The 15,833-nt window shown below is 43.6% G+C and overlaps 1 protein-coding gene across 2 annotated transcripts in view; it reads left to right on the plus strand.

Moving 5' to 3' along the window:
* The window catches only part of lmbr1 (limb development membrane protein 1), a 68,552-nt gene that overhangs the window by 5,233 nt on the left and 47,486 nt on the right, over positions 1–15,833 (plus strand). The window contains exons 2-5 of one of the 2 annotated variants that reach the window (XM_014180666.3): positions 4,871–4,943; positions 6,025–6,064; positions 7,402–7,541; positions 8,568–8,671. In XM_014180666.3, the coding sequence (XP_014036141.1) occupies positions 4,871–4,943; positions 6,025–6,064; positions 7,402–7,541; positions 8,568–8,671 (357 nt within the window). The remainder of the gene's footprint in view (positions 1–4,870; positions 4,944–6,024; positions 6,065–7,401; positions 7,542–8,567; positions 8,672–15,833) is intronic. The other variant, XM_014180667.3, reaches the window with a different exon arrangement.

A 15,833-nucleotide genomic window follows, 5' to 3' on the forward strand; every position in this document is an offset into this window, starting at 1 on the left:
GCTAGCTAGCAACTTACCTTGGCTTCTTACTGCATTCGCGTAACAGGCAGGCTCCTCGTGGAGTGCAATGTAAAGCAGGTGGTTAGAGCATTGGACTAGTTAACCGTAAGGTTGCAAGATTGAATCCCCAAGCTGACAAGGTAAAAATCTGTCGTTCTGCCGCTGAACAAGGCAGTTAACCCACCGTTCCTAGGCCGTCATTGAAAATAAGAATTTGTTCTTAACTGACTTGCCTAGTAAAAAAATATTATATAAAAAAAAGTTTTAAAAAAAATAAAATGTATAAAATAATAAAATCGGTGGCCAAAAATACCGATTACCGATTGTTATGAAATCTTAAAATCGGCCCTAATTAATCGGCCATTCCAATTAATCGGTCGACCTCTAGTACTGACCTCGCCTTCTGGATAGTAGTGGGGTGAACAGGCAGTGGCTCGGGTGGTTGTTGTCCTTGATGATCTTTTTGGCCTTCCTGTGATATCGGGTGATGTAGGTGTCCTGGAGGGCAGGTAGTTAGCCCCCGGTGATGCGTTGTGCAGACCTCACTACCCTCTGGAGAGCTTTACGGTTGCGGGCCATTTCAGTTTGTCCGTGATGTGTACGCCGAGGAACTTAAAACTTTCCACCTTCACTACTGTCCCGTCAATGTGGATAGGGGGGTGCTCCCTCTGCTCTTTCCTGAAGTCCACGATCATCTCCTTTGTTTTGTTGACGTTGAGTGTGAGGTTATTTAACTGACATCACACTCTGAGGGCACTCACCTCATCCCTGTAGGCCGTCTCGTCGTTGTTGGTAATCAAGCCTACCACTGTAGTGTCGTCTGCAAACTTGATGATTAAGTTGGAGGCGTGCATGGCCACCTAGTCATGGGTGAAGAGGGAGTACAGGAGAGGGCTGAGAACGCACCCTTGTGGGGCCCCAGTGTTGAGGATCAGCGGGGTGGTGTTAAATGCTGAGCTGTAGTCAATGAACAGCATTCTTACATAGGTATTCCACTTGTCCAGATGGGATTGGGCAGTGTCATTGCGATTGCGTCGTCTGTGGGCCTATTGGGGTGGTAGGCAAATTGGAGTGGGTCTAGGGTATCAGGGAGGGTGGAGGTGAGATGATCCTTTAATAGTCTCTCAAAGCACATCATTGTGACAGAAGTGAGTGCTGCGGGGCGATAGTTGTTTAGCTCAGGTACCTTCGCTTTCTTGGGACAGGAACAATGGTGGCCCTCTTGAAGCATGTGGGCACAGCAGACTGGGATAGGGATTGATTTTATATGTCCGTAAACACACCAGCCAGCTGGTCTGCACATGCTCTGAGGATGTGGCTAGGGATGCCATCTTGGCCTTGCGAGGGTTAACACGTTTAAATGTTTTACTCACGTTGGCCACAGTGAAGGAGAGCCCACAGGTAGCGGACCGTGTCAGTGGCACTGTTTTGTCCTCAAAGCGAGCAAAGCAGTTGTTTAATTTGTCTGGGAGCAAGATGACGGTGTCTGCGACGGGGCTGGGTTTCTTTTTGTAATCCGTGATTGACTGTAGATCCTGCCACATGTCTCCCGTTTTGAGCCGTTGAATTGCGACTCTACTTTGTCTCTATAGTGATGCTTAGCTTGATTGATTGTCTTGCGAAGGGAATAGCTACACTGTTTGTATTCGGTCATGTTTCCGGTCACCTTGCCATAATTAAAAGCGGTGGTTCGCGCTTTCAGTTTTGCACGCATGCTGCCATCTATGGAGCTGCGGCTTGGAGTATACCATCTTCATCCTATGTAATGCTATGAATCTGATTTGTTTTTTTCCCCCCACGTTCAGAGAACTTACCCGTTGAAGTTTCTTGCATTATTTATAAATTATAGGGCTGTGAATTGTCAGGGACTAGGATTGTTAACCGTTAATCTGTAAACCGCCAGTTTTTTGTGTGCAAATTTACAGTTGAAGTCGGAAGATTACATACACTTAGGTTGGAGTCATTAAAACTTGTTTTTCAACCGCTCCACAAATATCTTGTTAACCAACTATAGTTTTGGCAAGTCGTTTAGGACATCTACACATTTTTCCAACAATTGTTTACAGACCGATAATTCACTGTATCACAATTCCAGTGGGTCAGAAGTTTACATACACTAAGTTGACTGTGCCTTTAAACAGCTTTGAAAATTCCAGAAAATGATGTCATGGCTTTAGAATCTTCTGATAGGCTAATTGACATCATTTGAGTCAATTGGAGGTGTACCTGTGGATGTATTTCAAGGCCTACCTTCAAACTCAGTGCCTCTTTGCTTGACATCATGGGAAAATCAAAAGAAATCAGCCAAGACCTCAGAAAAAAATTGTAGACCTCCAAAAGTCTGATTCATCCTTGGGAACAATTTCCAAATGCCTGAAGGTACCACGTTCGTCTGTACAAACAATAGTACGCAAGTATAAACACCATGGGACCACGCAGCCGTCATACCGCTCAGGAAGAAGACGCGTTCTGTCTCCTAGAGATGAATGTGCTTTGTTGCGAAAAGTGCAAATCAATCCCAGAACAACCGCAAAGGACCTTGTGAAGATGCTGGAGGAAACAGGTACAAAAGTATCTATATCCACAGTAAAACGAGTCCTATATCGACAAAACCTGAAAGGCCGCTCAGCAAGGAAGAAGCCAGTGCTCCAAAACTGCCATAAAAAAGCCAGACTACGGTTTGCAACTGCACATGGGGACAAAGATTGTACTTTTTGGAGAAATGTCCTCTGGTCTGATAAAACAAAATTAGAACTGTTTGGCCATAATGACCATCGTTATGTTTGGAGGAAAAGGGGGAGGCTTGCAAGTCTAAGAACACCATCCCAACCGTGAAGCACAGGGATGGCAGCATCATGTTGTCGGGGTGCTTTGCTTTCAGGAGGGACTGGTGCACTTCACAAAGTAGATGGCATCATGAGGCAGGAAACGTTAGGATGTGTTGAAGCAACATCTCAAGACATCAGTCAGGAAGTTAAGCTTGGTCGCAAATGGGTCTTCCAAATGGACAATGACCCAAGCATACTTCCAAAGTTGTGGCAAAATGGCTTAAGGACAACAAAGTCAAGGTATTGGAGTGGCCATCACAAAGTCCTGACCTCAATCCTATAGAAAAGTTGTGGGCAGAACTGAAAAAGCATGTGCGAGCAAGGAGGCCTACAAACCTGACTCAGTTCCACCAGCTCTGTCAGGAGGAATGGGCCATAATTCACCCAATTTATTGTGGGAAACTTGTGGAAGGCTACCCAAAACATTTGACCCAAGTTAAACAATTTAAAGGCAATGCTACCAAATACTAATTGAGTGTATGTAAACTTCTGACCCACTGGGAATGTGATGAAAGAAATAAAAGCTGAAATAAATCATTCTCTCTACAATTATTCTGACATTTCACATTCTTTAAATAAAGTGGTGATCTTAGTTGACTTAAGACAGGGAATTTTTACTAGGATTAAATGTCAGGAACTGTGAAAAAGTGAGTTTAAATATATTTGGCTAAGGTGTATGTAAACTTCTGACTTCAACTGTATATATATATATATGTGTGTGTGTGTGTGTGTGTGTGTGTGTGTGTGTGTGTGTGTGTGTGTGTGTGTGTGTGTGTGTGTGTGTATATGTGTGTGTGTGTCTGTGTATATATGTGTGTATATGTATTATTTTTTGGCGCCATCCTTGCGTACTTTAGACAGGTTGAATGTGTCTTGTCTGCCTGCACTCTTGCTGACTCTTGTCGTCTCGTGTTGTGTAATGTAATGACGGGAGATAGTGCTGATAGTGCCGCTGCTGCTGCGGAGGATGATTCTAACGTTAGGCCTAGTTGCTGTCTGTCCCACTGTCCGAAGGGGAATGTGGGATATTTCTGTCAATGCTGGGTCTCTGAGGACCAGGGTTTGGGAATGGCACTCTGAAAAATTAATTCAGTCGTTGTTAGAACGCCTAATTCCAGATCATGCTGCATGTAGACTAATTAATGAATTAGCCTAGTTTGTGGCGTTAGTTCAAATTGGAATTGTTGGCTTATCTCGTGTCAAACTATGATGACTTATGGTTTAACCCACTCTTAGGGCCTTTTTACATGAACAGTATATGTGAAGTAAGATCTGCCTTCGACATCAGATGCAACTATTCTGTTTACACAATTTGCTTTGGATTTGGTGTGGCCTGTAACCTGATTCATAAAGTGTCTCAGACTAGGAGCACTGACCTAGAATCAGTTTCAACTTTTGGATCATCATGAATAAGATCACACGGACAGGGGGACCTGATCCGATATCAGCGCTCCTACTCTGAGACGTAGACTGGGCATGTATTCATTAAACAAGACAAGGTGCTGTTGAATAATGGGCAGCAACAGTGTCGGCACCCTCCCACCCAGGCTATTCGTTCCCTGTATGAGTGAATTACCTAGACTTGAGAGAGGCCTTTGGGGGGGGGGTCTGTCTGTAACCTGATCAAGGCTACATGCATGACTGGTATTCATCCAGGCAACCATCCCAACTTCCATCAATCATAGCTGTCCTAAGGAAATAACTCCATGTATACGGTACATGATGCCAATGATCCATATCCTAGCACACTTGCTGTCATAGACCACGTGTCGCCTGTTTATTATATTAGTATAGTAAATGTCATAGCACCATATCAGGTTCCCGAAATGGAGCTTTATGGGCCCCGGTCAAAAGTAGTGCACTAAGTAGGGAATAGGGAGCCATTTGGGATGGAGCCCGTGTCTGTCGGCGAGGCTAATAAGTGTGTCAAATTGTGCTACGCGTTCACGTCAGCATCATGCCAGATATTGTCAAATTGATCATGTATGTACACTGCAGCAGTTTTCTAAGTGTTCATAATCGTTTTTTGTTTGTCTCTTCAGATTTGTTTCCTACTGTTTGCGGTACTCTACATTGTGTCGTATTGCATCATCACCAGGTACAAGAGGAAAACAGGTTAGTGGTCATGTTCTGTTTTTATGGTGAATATTGTACTTAAAATAACAAAACATGCGGTGGTTCCAACTTCTATCAATAAAAAAATGGATGTAATACTTGCAAAGCTAATAGTTGCACACCTTGCACACACACAGTCCCATTTGTTTCCAAAAGCTAAATCTTTTGTCCATGCTGTGTTTGCACATAGACCCTCACATGTGTCAAGACTGTATATGGACTGTATACCACTATGTAACGTACATTAGACACACCTCATGGTAAATGAGTAATGAGGAGCTGACCTGCGTCTGACTGACAGAAAGACATATCCCCAACCCAGCATATTATACTATGAGACTCGGAACTGGTGAAAATGCATGTACATTTGATCAAACTTCCTGATGCATTTCCAGTAGTGGCCAGCAAATGCAATCACCCTTTTGAAATTCATTCGGAAGGGAAGCAATTCTCTCAAGATGAACGTATATGGCTTTCCATATTATGTTCCATACGATGAAAATAAAGACCCCACATTGAAGTGTGCTGATAGTATAGACTGATGGTCCATAATCATGCACAAAAATGGTCCTATAGCCAGCCTTAACTGCAAGTTGGACTATATGTAGAATCAAAGAAGAATCACTCCGACGAGGCATCATGAAGTCTGTTCTACACCCGTCGTTCTTGGACAAATGTGGGATGTCCAGGTCGCCCTGGTTTCTCAAAGCTCCTTTAATATTATACCACGTCAACGATCCTCTGGGGATTGTTGTGCCCACAAACTCTATGTTTGTTCTTTTCTCTGCACCCAGTACAGTGGCTAAACTATCCCAAATGGCACCCTATTCCCTACATAGGCCCCGTGGACACTGGTCAAAAGTAGTGCACTATATAGAGAATATTAAGCTGTTTGGTACTGGCCTGTAGACTAGGATCGTAGGAAAAAGGGACTCCCTAAGTTTCATTGATGCATTAATTGTCGTACCATCTGGGATTTGAACCAGGCAACATGGGGTTTGTAGTCCCAAGAGGCCCTTGGTTGTCTCTGTAGGGTTCACTTGCTGTACCTGCTGTGACTAAGTGGTTTCCCCTCCCTCAGATGACCAGGAGGATGAAGATGCTGTCGTCAACAGAATATCGTGAGTGGAACTACTTTCAATAAAGCGGTTGAGCAAAAGCTTTACTTTTAGTATCTCAGTGCTTCCTGAACCGATCCTCGTAACCCTCAGCCATTCCACATAATCAATTTTTTTCCCCCCAAGTAGCACCTGATTCAACTAGCCAACTAATCAGCAAGTCCTGATTTGATGAATCAGGTGTGCTAATGTTGGAATAGATCAGATACGTGGGACGGCTGAGGGTCAGGCAGTCAGGTTTTGGAGAAACAACAGAGTAGCCTGTCTCGGTTTGAATGGCTGATGTGACTTGTCACTCACGTTGCATCACCACTGCACGCAGTGCCTAACACAACTCTGATAATAAAGCAATAACAATGGCCTTTACGTGGCCATATGTTTGCGGCCCACTTTGTCATTTGTCGTCTTTGGTCCAGCTGACGGTGATACTGCAAGGGGAAACGGCTGAGCCAAGTAAATGGTTCCGGTCTCCAGCCATATATCAAAGTGGCGACCTTGCCCGCTTCCCGCGGCGAACCAGAGCAGATGGTGTGGTGTAGTCCTCTGGGCAGCAGAATCTGGCAACCTCCACGCGTAGGCTGCAGCCCAGGCCCCTGCTCTGCTGGGATGCCAGGTTGTTGGGGTGGAGAGGGTCATATTGACATTTAGCTCATAGATACTGAAGTGGCCATCTGCACCACTAGTATTTAAGTTAAGTTGTCGACTGTTGTGCGTTCCAAATTCATCCCTATTCCCTATGTAGTGCTGTGCCCTACTTTTGACCAGGGCTCATAGGGCTTTGGTCAAAGGTAGTGCACTATATAGGGAATAGGGTGCCATTTGGGATGCTGCCTGTGACACTAAACAACTTAATTCCCTTATTATTAATCCCTGTCACGCTGTATATACATGCAGATTCTCTATTAATGCGACGTGTAATCTAACACTAATCCTTAAATGACAGTTGGCCGGCCTACAGTTATACTTCAGTAATACAATTTTGTCAAATGATTCATAGCCTGCTGCATGAATGTCGCCATTGTATGTATTCGAATGGTGATGTGTAGAGCTGTGACACTGACATTTTTATATGAATAAATACTGCGATACGTGTCATTTAACAATTCCTTAAAGCTAGAATTCTTAATTACAAACCATTTTTTAAAATAGTTTTAACCATGTTTTGAGGCTGTACAGTGTTTGTTTACATATTTTTATGCCAATGTTTGTAAACAAACACAACTCATGAGTTGTATTCTTCAAGAATCAATGAGTGTATATATGAAAATATATACAGCAAACTGTAGACTGTAGACTTTCTTACTAATTCCTCTGTGTGTGTGTGTGGCTCCTCCCCACAGACTGTACCTGTGCACCTTCACCCTGGCCATGTCGGGTGGGGCTGTTCTCCTCCTGCCTTTCTCAATCATCAGCAATGAGATCCTGCTCTCCTTCCCCAGAAACTACTACATTCAGTGGCTCAATGGCTCCCTCATCCATGGTCAGTACTGTCATTCACATTGCATCCTATTATTTTGGTTTGCGTCCCAAATGGCACCCAATATAGTACACTACTTTTGACCAGGGCCCATAGGGTTCTGGTCAAAAGTATTGCACTGTGTAGGGAATAAGGTGCCATTTGGGGCAGAGGTTTAATGTGGATTGACTTCCTTGTTTTGAGTGCTTTTCGTTCACTTAACCACATGTAACGTAACAGAATCGCTCCTTATATACATTGTGTAAACAAAGATCTGTTTCCCACAGAAACTGGTGGGGTTGTGTCCTACATGACACCCTATTCCCTGTTAAGTGCACTACATTTGACCAGAGCCCTATGGTCCCTCATCAAAAGAAGTGCACTTCAAAGGGAATAGGGTGCCATTTTGGACAGAACCTGGTGGTCTATCAGAGAAAGTTACATTAGTCAAGACTTGATTTATATTTGTGCATGACTGCAACGTTTGCCTTAAACGTGACCCCAACGGCGATAGTCACCCACCAACCACAGTCCCGGTGGCCTGCAGGGTGCCACATTCTACACACCTGACTCAATTCATTAACATATCATTAGCTGAAACAGGTGTGATTTAGTTATTTCCTAGAACAAAGGTCTGCACACCCACAGCTCCACAAGACCAGGGTAGTAAAAACAATTTGATTTCCAGCCACAAGGGGTCATCAGAGTCCACGGTTTAGCAGATGACTGCAGGAATGGATTGTGGCCAGTGGACGCGACTGGGCTTTCTATCTATCCAAAGCAACTCTTTCTCATGACTCGATATGTGTCCTAAATGGCGCCCTATTCCCTATCTATTGCACTACATAGTGCACAACTTTTGACCAGAGCCTTATAGGTCCTGGTCAAAAGTAATGCACTGTGGAGAATAGGGCGGCATTTAGGATGCAGCCGAGGTCTGAGGAGGTGGTGTTTTATTGTAAGATGTGATTTCTGTCATGTTGTATTTGGCTTGGTGACAATCTTGAACGATTGATTGATTGTTAAGTAGATAAAATGTTGCCCATACAGGCCTGTGGAATCTGGTGTCGCTCTTCTCCAATCTCTGCCTCTTCGTCCTGATGCCCTTTGCCTATTTCTTTCTGGAGTCCGAGGGATTTGCTGGATCAAAAAAGGTACAAAATGCACGGTTGCTAACAACTTGCTAAAACCTGTGTATTTTGCTTTTAACATGCTCTTGTAGTATTAATGAACTCCTGATCTTTTGTGATTGATTTCTCCGTTGTTGTCACACAACTGTTTGAAATTGTCCACTGTGCCTTATCAAAACTGCACCATTTTCATCGGTCATTAATCCTATTGATTATGACCAATGGCTGTTGAGTTGACTGGCATAAGCAGAGCAGGTTGCAGAGTAGATTCTTTTGTTTGCCTGCCTTTCATTGTTTAAGAATCTCTATCAATTCCTGTTTACATTCTGTCTGTCTCTGTCTATCTGATTTGAGAGGATGTCTAGTGGCAGCAGCAGGTGCCTGGTCATTACTCTTTCTCTGACTCTCATCAGTTGACCGTAACTGCGGCCGCAAAAACCTCATTTAACCATGAAACGGCGACAATCTGGTCTTCGGCGGCCGCCACATCCTGACAAGCCGTTCCAATAAGCCAGACACTGCAAACAGTTCAACACCACGACATCGGCCCCTGTGATTTAGGGCCTGATTCGGCCTGCCTCCTCCGCCCTAAAATAAAACTTCAAAAGGACAGCCTAATAATCGAGTTGTAAGGCTCCGCGAACTTCCTCGTTTTAATTAATTACCCCGAAAAAAGGCAGAGGCCCGTGTTCTGCGAGTCCATAAAGACGGAACAACATGACAGCACAATAGAGCCCAAGAAGAGGGGGGGAAGATTTACTTTTAATGCACCTCTATTCTATGTCACAGTTTGAAACCCCTCTGGTTTATGTCCCTCCTGGCAAACTTACATAAAAATTTGTCTCTTACTGTAGTTTACGGCCCCGTTTGTTTGGGGCCCGGCTGCTAATTTGTTTCGGTTGGATTTCTTCTCATAAAGTCCACGATGGCTAGGAAGTGGAACACACCGGCCTCTGCCACTTTATAGTTTTGTACTCTTTCATTTTGAACTTCTATGACTGTTTCTTGCTACTGATCGTCCATACGTTTTCTGAGAGGAAGCACTGCTTAATGTTGGCTACACATCCAGGTATATTGTGTGTGTGTGTGTGAACAGAGGAAAGGGCTGGGACCCAACTGTTCTCATTTGACCAAATAAAGCACCCCGCTGAGTCACTCAACAAACCGACCACAGGATGACATGAAAGCCGGATTTCAGTTTTTATAATGTGATATTAGCCCTCTCCCGATAAGAGTATTAGAGACTGAGTATTACATCTCAGGGGTTTATGTGGCCATAATGTTACGCCACTGAAAAGTCCCTTTGACTGCGGAAATGAAGTAAACGATGAATTGAACTGGTAACGGGTTTTGGTCAGGCTTTTCACATGGCTTTGTTTTAGTTTTGATGAGGGCACTAAAGTTCTCCGAGTTGAATCGAGATCGAAATCTCAGCTTTATTTTTATTAGCTCACTCTTCAGAGGTTCTGCTCCCCGGGTGATTTAACAGTCTTTCAAATTGTCTAAATTGTGGATGAATCGGATTGACTTACCGTCAAAATGTGGGTATGAACTAACTTTATTCACCAACATGAAATACCCAACACTAACCATATTACCTCTCTTACTCTCTCGGACTGACTTTCTCAAATCTTACCTGCTATTATTAATTACTAATGGTTGCAAAATGCTTTTTAAATTCTTTGCAGAGAAGTGGCATATTTTTAAATGTCATCTTATAGTTGAGCGTTTTGGCTCAAGAAAGCCATTTACGCTGCAGACCGTGTGCCAACCCGTCATCACCTCACGCTTATAAAGAGATATTAGACCAGCTCTATTTTGTGATGAAGGGTCACCTTTTAGGGCCAGATCATTTAGGCTTTAAATCAAACCTCCCCCCTCTTCACATTTTGGCTATGATTCCCGTTTTGTACGGTTTTCTTGTGTGTTTTTTGGAGATATGACAACATTATCTTTTGGTCAATGATCCCTCTGGCGTGGAGGGAAAGGGGACTGTTGTGTATGCACTAGGGGTTGGAACCAAAATAATTTTCCAATCGTTTTTATTCTGAACAGAACTAGGGCTGTGGCGGTCACGAAATGTCGTCAGCCGGTGATTGTCAAGCAAATAACTGTCGGTCTCACGACTGTTAATTAACATGAACACATTTAGCATCTCCTTGCTCCTACACCTACAAGCAACTGATGCAGACCTTTGGAACATCCTACATTTAAAAAAAGTCTAATAAATCCATGTAATATAGCCTACACCTTCACAATAAATCTGTTTTATTTTAGACTGTGTTGAGCGTGCTCCTAAGCACCTCTCACTCACATGGTTCTCCATCACGTGAGCAGGTCTTTCTCACAGGCTGCAAGTGAAGATGGACACATCGGGGATGCAACTGGACGCGTCCTTATCCAATTTCGAGGTAGATATTGGAAGAACTGTCCACATTTACTTTTTGTCAGAACAGAACATTTCGCTTTAAATGATGATGATAAACTATTAGGCCATTACTTCACATTATAAGCGCAGCAATGCGCACATGGTAGTAGGCTATAAGCGCAAATGTTCCATTAGCGGAAAACACCATTATCAAAAGTGACCGCAAATGCGATTATGCATGTAGTGCTTTTATTATGAAGGTGCATTTTTATGGTGAACATTTTCTTCCCCAAACTTGAAACTCACGCTCTGCTTATGTATGCCAGTTAGGCTCTAAACCCCTTGTAAAGTTGCTTAATGTGCTTAATTTAAAAAGATATTTGGCCACTTTAGTTATCTTTATCAAAACATATAGGCCTATGGGCTAGGCTACATGAGGTGTGCGACTATGATTAGAAAAAATGCTGGGCCCATAGGCCTATATGTTTTTGATAAGGTTTGTATCACTACTAAATATATAATTCACAAGTGATAGGCTAATATTGTCACCCATCAGACTATTCTTGATTGAATCTTGTCTTTACATACACTAAATAATATGTGTGAAATTTGTTTTGATTTAGAGTGGACCATTTTCATGCACTTGTCTCGAAGCAGGAGCAGCGGGGAAAAATACATGTCATCTATGGGCTTAAATAGCGAATGGAGGATGATTTTCCCATGGTTCATTTTCATGCCAGCCAGGTTGGCTATACTCCTGTTGTAAAGATAAACAATGTGTTTTAAAATTAGGAAAGTTGAGAAATAAATATAGTAGGCCTAGCCTATAGAAAGCTGATGGGATCTTCCTCTTTTTAGTAGAGGCCATCACTCTGTTTTCTCGCGCGATTGCATAGCCTATAGAAATGTTGTGCAACATGAGCTCATGGGCTCTCATTAAGTCTTTGATTCGTTTGCATTGGTGTCAGAGTGCTTAGAAGGACAATGGAGTGCTGAGTACCAAGTTTAGTAGGCTACTAATGACCATCAGCAGCATCAAAGCTTGGAGAAGCCTAATTACCGTGACTAAACGGTCACGTGGAATTTGACTGCCTTCATGACTAGTGACCTCCGGTGTGGCGGTAATACGGTCACTGCAACAGCCCTAAACAGAACTTTTTTTTTATTGTTTTGTTCCACTATTCCGACCAGCAAAATAAAGTCCTGAACCAGTTCGAACCCAAAAAAGTACAGGTTTATCGTTGCTTTGTTCCTTTTTAAACCTCTGATATCGAAGGAGAAAAAAAGACATTAGCTCAACATTAAATTACTTCCCCAATCAGTGCGGATAGAGCATCTTAATATGGAGCAAGCAAGCTATAGTTGTTTACATGCAAGATGATCAGACAAGTGTAGGATGCGAGATTTGACTGAAATGTTTCAGGTGGGGAGACCTGGTGAAGGGAGGAGATTTAGCTTGTAGCGCTGGACATCATGTTACAGTATGACATGCGTTACCTGAATTGGGACCACAGAATATTTCCTACGGAGGAGCGGCTTATATGGTCATGTATAGAAGAGATCCAGCTTTTGTCAAGTTCATTTTTTGTTAACCCTAACGCTTTCCCTAACCTTAACAAAATTCTCCTTATCTGCCAAGTTAATTCTCCAAACCTGTTGCCTAAGTTCTCCTAAACCTGCTACAAAAAGTAAATTCATTCAAATCCTTGATCCCTTTTAGCTGTGAATGGCTTTGAATGTCTTTGAACTTCCGAGAGTCGGCTTAACGTTGGACCAGAGCTAGCTAGCTAACAAGCTTGAGTGTGCGCAGAGCAGCACCAGAATTAAAAACATGTATTTTTGTACTTAATAAACCCAATGTGAAACGTGAGAACTATAGCATCCGTAACTAGCGTTCAAAAAGTTAATCCATTCTTCTCTAATAAAAAATCTCTCCCTAAAAATTGCTGAGTAACGCTTGTAATGTCAGTCGGTTGCATGCTTTGGAGGGGCAGGTTGCCTACACACACGCTCACAAACACTGGCAAATGTTTTCAGCTAGCAGGCAGACACTGGAATACGTTTCTGAGTGACAGAGTGAGGGCTTTGCATAGGCGCATTGTAAAATAACGTTATTAACTGCTTCCCATGCTTTTAAAATAACGGTTCTGTTCTGAAACAATGTAGATCACTTTCGTTCCCGGTTCGGATTCTGTTCCTCAAAAAACGTGATTGTTCTGTTCCCTGAACCGATTACAAGCCCTAGTATGCACCACCAGTAGATAGCGTTATGATGGTCGGTTAATATTTGTATGATGGACCACGCCGACTTAGGTTACGTTCAAAATTAGTGCACTATATAGTAGGGCTGTGATAATGCTGGTATCGTCCCGGCCCAACTATATAGGGCATAGGGTTCCATTTGGGACACAGACTTAGTCTGACCCAGAGATTGACCCAGCTATGGGCCAGCAGTTTTCATCTGTTGCTTAAAGAAGCTCCTCATCAATCTAAAGGACTAGGTTAAAGCCTGTGATGAAAAAGAAGTGTGTTTTATTGAGGCAAACCGCCTTGTGCTAGTTACTAAGATACTCTTCTTTGTTTGTGCTCCACAATGGAGCCTGGATATTTATTTCAAATCTCCCTGCACATGTAGACATTTTTCCCAGGCCTTCGCTCTGGCAAGTGATGTTTACGTACCTTCCTTTAAGGTCAGAATGTCTTGCGAAAAGCCCCTCCTTTACAATGTCTGTCGCCATGGCAACATATTGGCTTGAGCAGAGCATTTTGAAAAGCGCACTGTTCAGGATTTTCTTCTTCTCCTCTGTCTTTCAGACAAAATTATCAGCTCTGAGAGAGGGCCTGCGTTTGAATTGTTGGATGAAATTGTCTGTTTATTTTATAGCTAGCTGGTGTAGTTTTGGGGGGGGATTACACTTATTTCTGTCTAAAATTATATGCAAGCCTGAGATTCACATCCAATGTTATTTATTTACTTGGATCACAAGAAAAAAGTCTTATTGATTGGTTTGATCCCGGGTTTTGTCAAGGAAAAAAAGTTTGATCACGATTTAAGGATGATTTTAACTTATGTTATTATTGAGGTTACTTGTTTGCAGGCCTTGTCTATTGAGCCACTCTGTGCTCGTCGATATAACCGTTCTCTTGTCTTGACAAAACCCAGGTGACAGTCATTTATTCTTTGGAGACTTATCAGCCTGACACCTCTTGGTAATGACAACAAGATGGAGTCACTGTCAGGGGAAAACGAACGATCGAGCTACAACGTGAAGCAAACAGTTTCCCATGCGTCTGCTGCCGTGTCTTTAGAAGTTTTAGTTTGCGACGGCTTTACAGGGGGAGGCTCTCCAGTCCAGCGGCTCCCTCTCTGTTTTCTGTCTCTGACACGGCCAGAGCTGAAGGCCGGGGCTGAAGGGTACACTAATAAGGGCCCTTGGCATCTGGCGCGGCAGAGGTTGAGAAGTGGACTGGCTGGGAGTGGTGGAATGGGTGTCGGCTCCCTCCCTCCATCCCACATGGTCCTGTCAGGAAGGGGAGTGATGGGCAGTGGGATGATCTCTGCCGCTGTGCTGACCCGCTGCAGATTAATGGGTGGGCTGGAAGGAAGCTCCTCTCTTATCAGTCTCTCTCTCTGTGGCTCTCCGCGTTTCCTATGCATCCTCTTCTTTATTCTATCCTTGTGAGATTTACTGTAGTCCCTCTCCTCTTTCCTTATTCTCCCGTCACCCTCTCGCTGTCTCTCTGCAGCGTGGCCCCGCCCTTTCTTTTCCTTTTTTCTCCCTCACTCACTGTTTTCTACCTCACTCCCTGTTTTCCCCCTCTCTCTGTACCATCTCCTATCCCTTCTCTCTTTCTCTCGTTCTCTCGTTCTTTCTCTCGTTCTCTCTTCTCTTTCTCTCGTTCTCTCGTTCTCTCTTCTCTCGTTCTCTCTTCTCTCGTTCTCTCTTCTCTTTCTCTCTCTCTGTTCTCTCAGCCTTTCTCTGCCCTGGGGAAGTGGAGGGAATAGCACACCATGGCACATTGACATTCAGCTCCCAGAGAACTGCCTCTCTATTTGATGAAACACGGTGTCTGTGTCCCGAATGGCACCCTGTTCCCTATATTGTGGATTGCTTTTGACCTGACCCCCAAAGTAGTGCACTCAATAGGGAATTAGGGTGCCATTTGGGACACAGACACTGCCAAGCTATGCTTCTCCAAGGACATGTTACAGGGATGCATGTAGCCATTGTGCTGTACATTGCAGTACCCAGATATGTCATTTCTGATCCTACAGAGTAAAAGGATGTTCAGTTTTGGTATTAAGGCATCCAGTGATTCTCTGTAGAGTTCTTCACGGGTCCAAAAAGTTGGATCCAAGCAGAACTGGACCCCTCGATTTCCTACACAAACACGAACTGACCCGATAACAGTGTGACTATTTGATATATTCGTTGTCAGCTAAGTTTTTCAGGTTAATGTATAGTAGGCTAGGCTTAATATATAAGTAAACAACTTCCCCTTATTAACCTAAAAGCAATAGGCTTTATGCAGAGCTGTGGTCTGGTCCACTCAGGTATATCAGCTGTAGTTGCAGAGATCCGAGGCCCCGTTTGGACTCGGACCTGTTCAGAGCTCGAGTTGGGTCTCGGGTTTTTGAGTTGCGGTGGACCCGTGAAGACCTCTGATTCAGTATCCCCTGGGTTGCTGGTGGTTTGGGATGCCTCTTGTGGACGGGTCTGGGTGAGCACACACAGCGCAGTGTCTCACACACATTTCTTCGAAGTCTATGATTCCCTGCTATTCCAGTGGAGCTGCACTAGGCAGAGCAGGCAGCTA

The sequence above is a fragment of the Salmo salar genome, chromosome 29 (genome assembly GCF_965601325.2).
Source record: "Salmo salar chromosome 29, fSalSal1, whole genome shotgun sequence".
Classification (NCBI taxonomy): Eukaryota; Metazoa; Chordata; class Actinopteri; order Salmoniformes; family Salmonidae; genus Salmo; species Salmo salar.